This window comes from Lontra canadensis, unplaced genomic scaffold, assembly GCF_010015895.1.
Source record: "Lontra canadensis isolate GAN:19392208 unplaced genomic scaffold, GSC_riverotter_1.0 scaffold9, whole genome shotgun sequence".
In the NCBI taxonomy this organism is placed as follows: Eukaryota; Metazoa; Chordata; class Mammalia; order Carnivora; family Mustelidae; genus Lontra; species Lontra canadensis.
In genome coordinates this window covers 29,088,149-29,101,543 of record NW_022631003.1, presented here as the reverse complement: position 1 = coordinate 29,101,543, position 13,395 = coordinate 29,088,149, and the positions used below count along the sequence as shown (strand labels likewise).

Genomic DNA, 13,395 nt, shown 5'->3' with positions numbered 1-13,395 from the left:
ATAATAATGCTTTTACTTCCTGCAGTGCCATTTTACGTAAGCTTTACTTCAGAGCAGTTCCAACAGTATCTCTCCTTCTCTCCACTGACATCATCTGTACCAACTACTTTCAAGAAAACATTTATCTTTAAAAAAAAAAAAAAATCCCTTTGTAAAACTGTAATCTGTGACATCCTATGTCCAAAAACCACCATTTAAAAACTAGTCTTTTAGTCTTGTCCTTGCTACTTACCTGGAATTTTATTTCCCCTTTTCTCTGAAGGACTTCAACTGTTGGGGATTGGTAGTTGACTCTATCATTAAGTATTAAAAAAGGAAAACTGATGTTGGCACACATATTCCAAATACAGTGTTTAATGGCACCTGAGTGAAATCTCCCTCATTATTTTTAGTCTTTCATAATCTGGAAATTTAAAAGCAATCCTTAAGTAATAAGGAAGCTAGAACAACACACTCTAATAACAAAATCAATCACATTCAGGACACTCTGAATGCAGACACTCATAATCCAAGTTTACAGCTTACCAGACACTGTTTAATGATAATATCTCAGATCTGACACGATCTTGCCTTATTTAAGTATTTGCCTCATGTTTCTACTTTATTTGCCTCATGTTTCTACTTTATTTAAAGTTACCCTGTTGCCTCTCACCCAAACATGTATAAAATAGTCTATTTTTCCATTTAATACTTTACAAGCTAAGAAGTTTCCTCACCAGCAATGGACCTTTGTATTACTCACCACCTGCTCCCATAGTATACCAATAATACAAGGAACAGATTAGAAAACTGAGCATCTTTTTTAAAAATGTGCTTTCTTCTGCCTGTATAAGTAAGTGCCCACTATACAGTATGTGAATGATATCTGTTACATATTATAGCACCTATGTACCTGCCTCCATAAGAATTCACCTTAGCCTTCCACGACCCTGCCTGGAACAGTCAGAAAAAGCCAATAGCCAGAGTTTAAAGAAAAGCAGTTACCTTCCTCAGACCAAATTATTGGATAAATGGCCTTGTCATTATGGCTTAACATTGATATGGCTATAACATAGGGACCCATCCCTGTTTTCCTTTATTACCTGACCACAACTTTTTAAAGTCTAGACTAGTTTTCCATATGTTTTACATATTTTATTCTGACATATCTTTTAAAAACAGAAGGATGCAAACATTTGCATTTATAATCCCTTTTTCTTTAGATGTGGTTTGACTTCTTTACTTCAGGCTCTTTCACCAAGAAGCAAGCTCTGATTTCGATACTGCCCATTTCTATGAAAATATCAGAAGGGGTCATCTTCAAAGCAATACTTCAGTTAGGCTTATTCACTGATTAGCTGCATAATTTCTTCTAGGACATTTGTAACAGACACAACATATATAGGATTTCAGTTTGGGTTTTTCTTTTTTTTTCCCCTAGGTATGATTCCCACTTCTCATTCATATTTTTTCTTTGAATATATTGCACAATATTTTATTATTAAAAAAGGTTTTATGTCTCAGGCAAAAAGTTTTTCTCCTTCACTCAGGAGGTGCTAATGTGTATTATTCTCTAAAAGAGGTAAGTGGTTGTCTGTGTGGCCATCCTCAAAGGGGACCTAGGGAGAAGAAAAGACCAAAGCATTAGTTTTATTCCTTACACATCCCCTCTAAACACAATGCTTTATTTTGGGCAATTTCTTTCTGAGCATCAAAAGATACTGTTTAGGTTTAACAATGGTACTATGAGTTAGAGATCAGCACCATTTCTACTATAGCACTTACAGAACTGACAGGTTTGTAGGATCCAAGTCTGAAACGACAGTAAATTATTTCAACTATAAATTTCCCAAATCCATGTAACATGCCTGCAATAAAAAATAAGTTGATGTTTTTAATTAAATGATGCTTTTATTAAAATTACTTCCTAAATTATTTCCTAAGTTGTTACATAAGAATAAAAAACGCCACTAATTATAATGGAATAGATTAAGAAAGGAAACAAGGCAGTCTGCTTTATTCATTTCAATGGTTAAAAACAGTTGAATTTTAAAACAAATAGATTTCAAAATCACAAGGCCACATAATTCATGAACTTGACAAAGCAATCTTATCAAGGGTGCTTTATATGTCTTTATGTTCATACTATTTTGAAAAAATATCAGCACCCCAAATTTAAACAAACTGAAAGCAACAAAGTCTTTCATAAGAAAACCTATTCGTTCATTTAAAAAATAAAATTCAAAGTATGTAAGTAATACAGCTCCATGTAATACTGAGAAGGGTTGGGGATAAAGAAGGAACAGTTTCCTTTCTTTATCTATTGTACTTAATGCTCAAATTTTCATGATTACGATTCTGCAAGTTATCTTTGAGAGAATCTCGTAAGTTCAGGACAAAAAAGCCCCAAATCATAAAAACAGTATGGACTGAACATTCTGGTTGCACACATTACATGGTTCAAAGTAGGTAAGATTTGACTTTACATATTCTACAGTTAAAAATACCTTATATGAAAAAGAAAATTTACATTCAAGTGTCTACTATTTCTAGGCATTTTCTCATCTAATCCTACAACACACTTGTAAGTTAGACACTTATGATTACTCCCATTTTTATAAATGAAAAAACAATTTCAGAAAGGTAGGTGTCCTATATTATAAGGCTACTACCATGTAAATGGCAGAACTTGGATTCAATTTTAGGATCTTTCTAGCTCACTAAGTAATCTCCCTAAAATCACTGAATGCAGTGAACTTAGTTATGTTTAATGTGTAATCAATGTAATTTTGGAAGTTTGGAATTAAATCTTAGAAAAAATTCTTTAAATACCAAAACATGGGAATGAATACATTTCTTGCTCCTTCTAAGGCAAAGCATCTTAATTTCAGTAACACTTTTAGAAATTAGACAAGGAATGAAGTTTAACCTGTTGTTGAAAAGATTCCTCCAACAATACCACAGAGTCTTACAAAAAACTGCCAGAAAGGCATATGCTCCTCAGTAACTGTTACCATAAGAGAACTGAGATCATATTTCATAAATATCCCAGAGACTCCATGGCTGCCTGCAGCATGGTTAATGACACGTTCCTAAAAGGAAGGGGAGAGACAGGAGGAGAAAAAGGGGATTCACATCATCTGGTTACTTGCACACTTAATATGAAGCCCTGCAGCCCAAATGTACAAGAGGGATCTCCAAATCTCTTTACGAATTGTCCTACTAGACTAAGCTCTTCAGAGACAATCAAATTATTCTGTATTCTTCGTGTGATCAGCTTCTACAGAAATCGAAAGAGCAGAGACATTCTTTCCTATTTTCTCAAAAAGGTCACTCAAGTGTTCTATTTACTGAGCTCAAGAGCTTACAACTATATGGCATCTTCACTGACCAAATCCATAAAAGCCAGGCTCATATTTTGACATACGTTTTGTTACAATTCTCTGTGAAGAATTTACAAAATAATTATATTTCTTGTCATTTCAATTATCGATTTGGAAACAATTTCACTTTCTGTTGTTCATTTTATTTAAACAGTATGAAATACAATACAAGAAGAAAAGAAAATGCCCTCATTTGAAAGATATCAAAATTTAAGCTACTGGCTTAGTTTTTTTTTTTTTATTTTTATTTTTTAAAGATTTTATTTATTTATTTGACAGACAGAGATCACAAGTAGAGAGGCAGGCAGAGAGAGAGAAGGAAGCAGGCTCCCTGCTGAGCAGAGAGCCCGATACGGGGGCTCAATCCCAGGACCCTGGGATCATGACCTGAGCCGAAGGCAGAGGAGCCACCCAGATGCCCCCTGGCTTAGTTTTTAAAAGAAGTTTTCTCGAGGCACCTGGGTGGCTCAGTGGGTTAAAGCCTCTGCCTGCTTCCTCCTCTCTCTCTCTGCCTGCCTCTCTACTTGTGATCTCTGTATGTCGAATAAATAAATAAAATCTTAAAAAAAAAGTTTTCTCTTGAAAGGAATGCAACTAAAATCATAAACCTACCATAGCGTGTTCACCAACAAGAAAATACTCTATTTCATTCCATCCTGTTTACACTTCAAAATCAAGTTTGCAAACCTTGGAACTCTTCAGGATATTAATATTTGGATATTTACCATTCTTAAACAATAATAAGAAAACATGACTCCAGAATATATGAGAAGTCTGTTAAACTGTCCAACTCCAAAACTCTGCTCCTGTTTAAAAAGCCACTCCACCCTGAGATTGCAAAACGTTTGTCCTCTTAGATGAATAAAAAGCACTAACTTAGGAAGGCAAACCCTCTAAGTCTGCTATCTGAGACACAAGAATCATGCATAGCCCAGGATAGGAACAATAATTAAAAACTAAATAACACAGAAATCAGAGTCCACTGGCAGATAAGAACTAATTATACCCATACAAGAGAAAACATTACAAAATTAAGATATAAAGAATAAAGTCATTAATAACATCATAGTTTAATATTTTGTTTAAACCATATAGAAGATGTTCCAGATTTTTAAAATCTACATCTTTTCTTGCTCTAAAGCATACTAATATCCAGTTTTATTGGCTTAAAAAAATATTAATGCATTTCAAAACTTCCACAAATTTTAAATGGGGGAGGATACCAACTCTAACCTTATTTTGTAGCTGGACTATTAAATGCTAAAAAGAAAAAAAAAATCACTATCAGTTGGATTCAACTTACCCTTTCTGTCACAGAAAACTGATGGGTGTCTGCTGAAATTTTATATGTATGTAGTTTTGTTGGCACAACTGTAATAAAATACTGGAACATCTGGTTGTCTAGAATAAAAACAAAATGTGTTTTCTTTTCATCAATCAAATAGCAACAATTCTACTGCCAAATCCACCCTCCTATTAAATACACTTACCTTGATACATAATGCTACTTATGACTTAGTGTTTAACAACAACAACAAATTTAAAAGCATCAATGAAATCAATATACTCATACTTGGTAAACAACCTTTCAATAAGCATAAAATAGTCACATATACACATTAGAAGAGGTTAAAAAACGTAGTCATTAGATATCCTTCGTAACATTATTATCCTTTTATCAAATGTGAAAAATAAAAGTAGCATGTCATTATAGTACAGAAATTAGTAGGAATAAAGTTATGATAGTATAATCACCAGAGGACATTTTCAGTTTTTACTAATATCTTAAAATATACAGATAAAGCAAAATTGAATTAACCAGCCTTTGGATATACACAAAGACTTGATAAGGCAGGAGGAAGATAACTAACAAACCTACTCACTGATGGTCTGAGGCTACTGCATAATCCAAAGGATCCTATTTATAGTCTTTAGGCATTTCTAGATTTAATACAAGTCATAAATACCAGTTTATTACCAATTGTTAATCTTAGATAACATTTCACATGTTAATTTTCAAGGTCTATATTCTAGAAAATTTAGAACTAGATATATCTATGTGTAGTGAGAATTAGGTAATAGGCCTCATTACATTTGACATGAAACCATGTCTATGGAAACGGTGTAGAGAAATAAAATATATCAACTTTAAAAGTATGGTCTGACAAATTTTGACAAATGTATTCACCCACGTCATCACCACCACAACCAAAATATAAAATATTTTCACCACCTCAAAAAGTTCCTCCATACCGCTTTATAGTCATTCCCCTCTATCTCCGACCCTAGGTTAACCACTAACCTTCTATCAGCACAGATTAGTTTTGCCTATTCTAAAATTTTATATAGAAAGTACAAAGAAGGTACTTTTGTGTGTCTATGTTTTTAGTCAACCTTAGTGAATTTTTATTTCAATCGATCCAATGTCTCCATCTCTTATCTTAGTGTAATTTAGAATAGAGGAGGGAAAGGTTAAGAGCAATGGTGTCTTCAAACACTAACATTAAACAAGTTTCTAACAAAATAAAACAAAACCTGTTTCAACTTCACCACTTACTTCACCTACCACTTGTACCAATATAACTTTCAAAAACATGAATAGTATTTGACTAGTCCTTCTATTATTAGGTTCAACTGAATAGCGTACATACCATCTCAGATATTGGGGCAGAAAAGTGTCAACTTTGTCTCCTAAAAATAGATGGCTTTTAATTATAGATAGTCTTCAGTTTCATCCTTTGAGTCATTCTTTGCTCAGGTGAGTTGCTCTATCTATGCTTAGTTTTGAGGTGTTTTACAATAAACTCTACTGTGTCATAAACAGAGGGAGTGAGCTGGAAGTGCTAGGAGAAAAAGGTGTTTAAGTCTTAAATATTAATGAAAAGCAGATGAAATTAAGAGTGGCAAGGCAATAACCTATGCTGTATGCATAAGTGGGATAATCACTTGGGGGAATCATGAAGGGCAAAGGGAATCTCGCCACATGTGAGGAGTGAAGTGCAATGAAGAACCCAAAGGGTCAAAGACACCTGACCGGAAAAACTGAAAAACATTTAAGCTGTGGCCAGAGAACTACTAAAGACCTTTATGTCAACGTTAATTTAAAGAAAGGCTATAAAGCTGTCAGATAATTTCATGGCCAAGTTGGGGAAAGCTGGGGGCAGAGCCTTGGGGGTTGGGGAGGGAGGGACCGCAGACGCTGTTGAATGAAATTTTGTTGCAAGGCACAAATTGTTCCAAAGGTGCTAGTTTGTCCAAACTGGTACAGCGTTCAAGATGTAAACACTAAGTAATCCCCTCAAAACTTCTGGGGAACATCAAGGAGGGAGTGGTGACCTGACACAACAGATTTGTAATGCTGATATTCCTTTTTCATTTTGGGGGAAAAAAAAAAAAAAGCCCAATAAAACATCTAGTAGTAAGGAGAAGAGTATACCTGCTTTAAAGCTTTGAATAACCTACTGACACTCATCTGGTGGCATTTTATAAGATAACTCTAAATACCTCTTAGTCTTTGTGAATTTAGGAAAAAGTAAACTCAAAAAGAGCCTTTTGAAAATTAATCTGTTTATATTTAGAACTGTTTCTGTACAAAAATTTAAGGTCATCTTAGCATCTTGAAATAAAGTATTAACATGTTTTCAATGATCATCTCATAAGTAACATCTAGTGTATATCTGTATACAATGAACATGAACATACACATAAAGGTAAGATTACATATTGAATAAAAGCTTATGGTTCTAGAATTTCCAAATTTAGTATACTCAAGTTTCCTTAAGTGAAGCATTCCCATACAAACATAAAATACTTAGGAATGTAACTCAGTATTCTAAGTAAAACATCTTTGATGTATCTGATTACAATACTATGATAAAAAAGTAAAATACTGGGGCGCCTGATTGGCTCAGTCGGTTAAGTGTCTGTCTTTGGCTCAGGTCATGTCCAGAGTCCTGGGATCAAGTCCCACATCGGGCTCTCTGCTCAGTGGGGAGCCTGCTTCTCCCTCTCCCTCTGCTGCTCCCCCTGCTTGTTCTTTCAGATAAATAAAATATTTTTAAAAATAATAATGCTGAGAAGAATATTAATAAATCTCTTTTAGTTAATAAAAAATGAAATCCTTATTTACAGTTTTGCAAAGACTAGAATTCCTAGTAGCACATGAAGCTTGACATGTCCTTAAAAGGTCCAATAGGTGGGGCATGTCACACAGTAGGACTATTTCAGTAGAGGAAAGGCAACCAAAAACCTTCAAGAAACACAAGATACATGCCGTGTTATAAAATTAAGAAAATCATCCACATTTGGATAAACTGGAATTTTAAGTGGAACAGAAGGTTAAAATAGTAATAGAAGGTTTCTACCTATGCTATAATGTACTACTTCTGAAAGCTATTCTAGAGTAACTCTAGGTTTCTGATACTTGTAAACTCCCCAAAGAAGTTTCTAAAATGGTAAATATGCATTTTAGAACTTTAAACCTAAAAAAAAAAAAAAGAAGAACTTTAAATCTATACAAAGAAAACAATTCTTCTTTAATGTTGAAACTTTTAGTTCTTATTCTTTCTTTAGTGCATATGGAAAAGCAGTTAAGGCCTAATAACACATTAACCTTTCATTTAGAGAGCTTTTAAATTCTACTCTGTTTCCTGCTTACTTATTTTTCTTTGTTTTCCTGCTTACTTCTTACTTTAATTTGTTTTGTTCTTATGGCTCATTTTTTAAGATAAGAGTAGGAAATTCTCTCTACATACATTCCCACATAAAATTATTAACCCAGTTAATCTACTTAAAGATTTATCTATGTATTTGTCACAAGAGGATTATTAAAAATATTTAAGTATTAAAGTTATAAAGGCAATTGCCTGCATGCAAATTCCAATAGTAATTACTAAATACTTACGATCTACAGCAATTTTTTCAGTTCCATCCAAAGGATTAATAATTCCTGGAACAAGCTCTCCAAAAGACAAATGATCTATTCTGTGAGAAAAGTTGTAAGCTAAGAGGAATAAAATAAAACAAATTAAGTACAGAAACTAAATTATTCAAAACTATAGGTTATTTATTGGTTCATATTCTTATCTAATCTCAAATGAAACTATCTCAAATATGTAGGTATAATATAGTATTTAAAACTATTTTGAGAGAAATGCGTATAAATATGTGGAATTAAGTGTGTATAACAAGTACCTACAAATAAAATGCTATATCTCAAATTTTAGAATTACAAATTATCTTTTACAAAATAGTACATCAAATCCTGATAACTAAAAATAGTAGTCTTTCCTTGTCCAAATCATTATATAGTAACAGAACTGTCAGCACTAGAATAATGAAACCGATCAGATGTATTTTTAATGCAAATCATTGTTAAATGTGACAAACTGATTTTTTTTAATGGGCTCTATTTCTTGTTTTTGTTCTCTAAAGAAGCCTCTGTTGTTGTTGTTTTTAAGATTTATTTATTTATTTATTTGAGAGAGAGCGCAAGAGAGCACAAGCAGGGGGAGCAGCAGAGGCAGAGGGAGAAGGAGGCTCCCTGCTGAGCAGGGAGCCAGACATGGGGCTTCATCCCAGGACCCCAGGATCGTGACCTGAGCCAAAGACAGACGCTTAATCGAACAAGCCACAGAGGCGTCCTCTAAAGAAGACTTTAAAAACTAAGTTTTATGACAATCATTACCTAAAACCAACTTGTATACTTTATATGTATGCATGTGTCCAGATGTCCACTTACAAACTGAAATAAACTTGGAATACATGCTCTTCATTATCCATAAGAATTAGCAGAAATGTGTACAAAGGGATCTAAAGCTCACCAAGGCCCCGTTCCCTAACCCTCGCAGCTTCGGAGCTATGAATCAAAAGAAACACAGGTAGTTTAAGGCTAAGAGAAAATGGATTAGAGTCAACATATTTAATCATCTATTTTCTCCTTTGGATATCCGTTTTGAAAATAGCCCACTTTGAAAACCCTACCTTGCATCTGCACTCAAAACAAAACAAAAAACCCACACGTAACACTTTTTTCAATGACATCTTCATGGAAAAAATTGCAGAAACTGCTTACAGTCATGGTTGACAAGTGCCGCCAAATGTGCGTGACCTCGGGGATGTGGAATTGCCCTGAAAAGAGGAAAAAAGATTAAAGTACTAATACTTAAATATATAACTAATTAAAACCAGAAAGGAAATATTTCCTAAGTTATATAATTGTCTTACTATAAAGTAAAAACATAGTTGTCCTATGATTTACATAGGTAAGTCTACTCATCTCAGCCCTGCAAGGAGCTGAGGGCTGCCAAAGTGTTTCTGTGAAGTGCCAGATAGTGAGTATTTTAGGCTTTGTGGGCCAAGATGCAAAAGTGAAGATATTATATAGTTAGTTACATAAGAAGAAAATTTTTCACAAACTTCTCTTAATGACGTTCAAAATGTAATAGTAATAACAGAGTACTTTTTTGTAATTCAGGTATATTTTTGCTGGGAGATAACATTTTCCTTAACTAGGGTTTAGAGTTAGTGTTCCCTACTTTCAAAACTGATCACAGAGATTTATCTGTTATGAAAATCTAGAATGAAATTTTACATATTTTGTCTTTGAAAATATTAAGCCAGTTATCTTTTAACTGAGTATATGCATTGCTTGGGTAGAACCCTATGAGGTTCTTCTCGGTATTTCCTTTTGGAGCGTCATTAACATAATACACTGATTGACTGCTTGCAATTTAAGGCAGAATTTCCTCAAGGGCACAGTTAAATACATTTTGAAATGTGGAAATTTCCTTTGTACCAGCATCAAGGTAGGAAAACACTTCAGGAACTATAGTTTGAGGTTGGAAAATAAATACAAGTATAAGAATGGAGATCCTGTTTCTTGTTTTAACTTTTGACAGTCAGGCATGGGAAGCATCAGTTGACACTACTTTTCATTGAAATAACCTTACCACAATGTAAGTTTCATATATTAACCTGTTTTTCTTATAATTTCAGGCTAAATTCATTAAGAAACATGACCCAGTCTGCACAAAACTTAACTTTTAAAGTTTGTTCAATAAAAACAGCTGACAATAGTTTTTTTATTCAGAAAAATTTCAATCTCAGCCCTAAGCGCCCCCCCCACCCAAATCACACACAAAAAAGTCCTAGACCACTACTAAGCTTTTAAGCTGTCATGTAGTAGGGCAAGTTGGAATATTCAGCTTTTCTTTCTGACAAATGTTCATGGAAATGGCAATGCTTAAGTCCATGAGAATAAATGAGGTTCACCATCAATATTATCAGTTCATTAATACATGACAGATTCAAATATTTTCTGCAAAGTACTGCCAATGATACTAATGGATAGCCACAGGCTATAAACAACTTACATTTTCACAAGCCTTGAAAATTTATCCACGTAAGCCTTTTTTTTTTTTTGCTTCATACCTATTTACCACCAGGAACACACTGCTGTTCTATTTCTTTAAAAAATATTTTTGTCTGTAGTTGTTCCTATTACAATTGAATTTGATCAATTCAAACTCACACTGACTCCTCAAAACTAAAACAAACAGTATTTGTAACCTCTGTTCATTTAGCAAAAGCTAAGGAAATCCACTCACTATCACCTGCCTTGCTTTTGAACTATTGTGACACTGCTCTCAGTGTCCTCAGCTGCTAGAGCACTTTTCCCACCAAAAAGCTAATCCTCCAAAGCAAACTTACTTTCCCTGGATGCATTTCTTTGGTTGGTGCAAACACAAGCAATCTCATCAAGCTGCTGGGAAGGGGCTTTCCTTCCTCAGCTAACCAGTGAGTCACATGTCAACCTACTTGGGTTGCAATCTCACTTTTATTTTAATTTTACAAAGAAATTCTGCTTGTGCTTATTCCCTTTTAAATTTTTTAATTTTCCTGAGAGTTAGTAATGTTGTGATGAGTGCTTAGTCCAGTAATATTTACAAATCCTATATCCTTTTAGCACAGCTATGGAGTCACTGCATAATAAACATGATGTTCTGAAGTCAAATTTGATAAAATAATCCACACTCCACCCTGCCTTAAAGTACATCAGAAACCCGTATTTTTCTTTTCTGACCAAGTAATACAATAAAGAAATCAGATGTTGCAGTACAGCAATATGCAAGGCATTTGTAATGCTGTCAAGTTGTAACTGTTACAACCTGTTCTAATTTGCAGTGCACCAAGTAGCAGCACAAAGCAATGAGTCATATACAGCCTCTGTCACTGTCACGGTTACTCAAATCCTGGTATTGTACCCATGACTGTGTTCCAGTAAAACTTTATTTTTAGACACTGAAATTTGAATTTCATATAGTTTTCATGGGTTGTGATACATTTTTCCACATGATTTTCAGTAAATGAAAGGCTGTTTTGAAAACTGGAGGGTCGGGAGGAGGCATTTTAGGTTGTCACAATTACTGGGGAGAATAATCAGCATTTTGTGGACAGCAGCTAGGGAAGGCATCCCGCAATGCAGTGATGCTCTCACACACAAAAATATTCTAGGACATCTTGCATGACTTCCAAACACTCTTAAGTGGCATTCATGTAGGTGAAAAACCTATGAATAATGACCTGAGTCTAGAACTTAACTCCATTTAGCAACACAAAGTACTTTGTTGTAGTTTCAATATATATTAAATGCCCTAGGAAATGGAGGGAATATTTTACTTTTTTTGGTTTGCAGTATCACAAAGATTTCAGAATCAACAGAAATACCATCATGATATTTGAACGGCCATTACATGTGTTTCATTCTGCATGTGCAATCGATGTATACCTACTGATTCTACATGTGTGTGGCAAGTGTCTGCCTACTCCATTACCTTACCTAAGGTACTCCTGCTCAAACATTTGATTTTTGAAATATATATTATTGTTGTAAATCGTGTTCTTTTTATTTCTTTACATTACAGTTGAGGATGATATTATATCTTAGAGGTAACATGAGATCTTCAAAAAGATCAACACTGAACTCGGTAAACATAATACTGAAAAACAGGAGTGGGCTAATAAGATATCCCAGAGATAAGGAGAAGATACAAACTGAAAACTTTTCTATCTGGCCTTATTCATGGCAGGAGTTATCACACAGAGAGAGAACTGAAATTGGGAATAAAGGCCTTAATATAGACGCTCATGAAATATTAGTCAAAGTTTCCTTCTTTTCGTTTCGGAGTAGGATATTGTTTGTATCCACAAGTGCAATAAAATTGTCTAAATTTTGTTGAGCCAACTATTACCTATTGTTGCATGATACCAAGAAATTCTAAGCTATAGAACCAATCCTGGCAACAGCAAGGAAACAACAAAACGTGAGTGTTAAGAAGAATGGGACAACAAAGACAAATGTTTGATCTGATCACTGTAAACACTGAAATAATTCTGCATAAAAGACTTACGCTATTTATCTCTCTATATATATATGAAGAAAAAAAATCTCCAGCAATGGTTTTTCTAGCTTAATGGCCTTTCCCTCAGCATGAATGCCCTGTCTCCTTTATATATAAAATTCCTAATCATTCACTAGTTTTCAAAAGTTTCCTCAATAAAGCCTCTGCTGATGTACAGGGTAAGTCAGGTAACCTATTACAGTTTCTTATCGGCCATACTTCTATACAGCTTCAATACAACTATAATTAAATAATTATTAGTGTAATTCACCGTTCAAAGTTCGGATTGTCTCACAGAATGTCAGCACATAAGGCAAAAACCCTTTCCTTTGTTTCACAGTTTTGTTTCGTTTTATAATTTGAACTACATATATTTTAATACATAATTAAGATGGATATTATACACAAAAAAGTAAAACGGTGGTTTCCCTTAAAATCTTTTTTTTTTTTTTTTTTTTTCAGTTCCTTCCTCTTAAATCCCTTATGTAGGTGTGGCATGGTTTCATCCTTAGTATCTGGCATGGCACATGCCCTAGCCAAGTTCTCAAAAAATGTCTTTCACAATGAAGAATTGCTTAGCACTGCGACTCAAGATAGATGGATGGAAGGAAGGGAATAAGGGAAGCAGAGAG

At 34.1% G+C, this 13,395-nt stretch overlaps 1 protein-coding gene across 1 annotated transcript in view; it reads right to left on the bottom strand.

Moving 5' to 3' along the window:
- Positions 1 to 338: 338 nt before the first annotated feature.
- ERGIC2 (ERGIC and golgi 2) overlaps positions 339 to 13,395 on the bottom strand; it is a 37,806-nt gene continuing 24,749 nt past the window's right edge. The window contains exons 9-14 of the mRNA XM_032855166.1: positions 9,436 to 9,491; positions 8,266 to 8,364; positions 4,666 to 4,763; positions 2,909 to 3,071; positions 1,765 to 1,847; positions 339 to 1,598 (exon numbers count right to left, since the gene is read on the bottom strand). Coding sequence (XP_032711057.1) covers positions 1,536 to 1,598; positions 1,765 to 1,847; positions 2,909 to 3,071; positions 4,666 to 4,763; positions 8,266 to 8,364; positions 9,436 to 9,491 — 562 coding nt within the window. The 3' untranslated portion in view covers positions 339 to 1,535. The remainder of the gene's footprint in view (positions 1,599 to 1,764; positions 1,848 to 2,908; positions 3,072 to 4,665; positions 4,764 to 8,265; positions 8,365 to 9,435; positions 9,492 to 13,395) is intronic.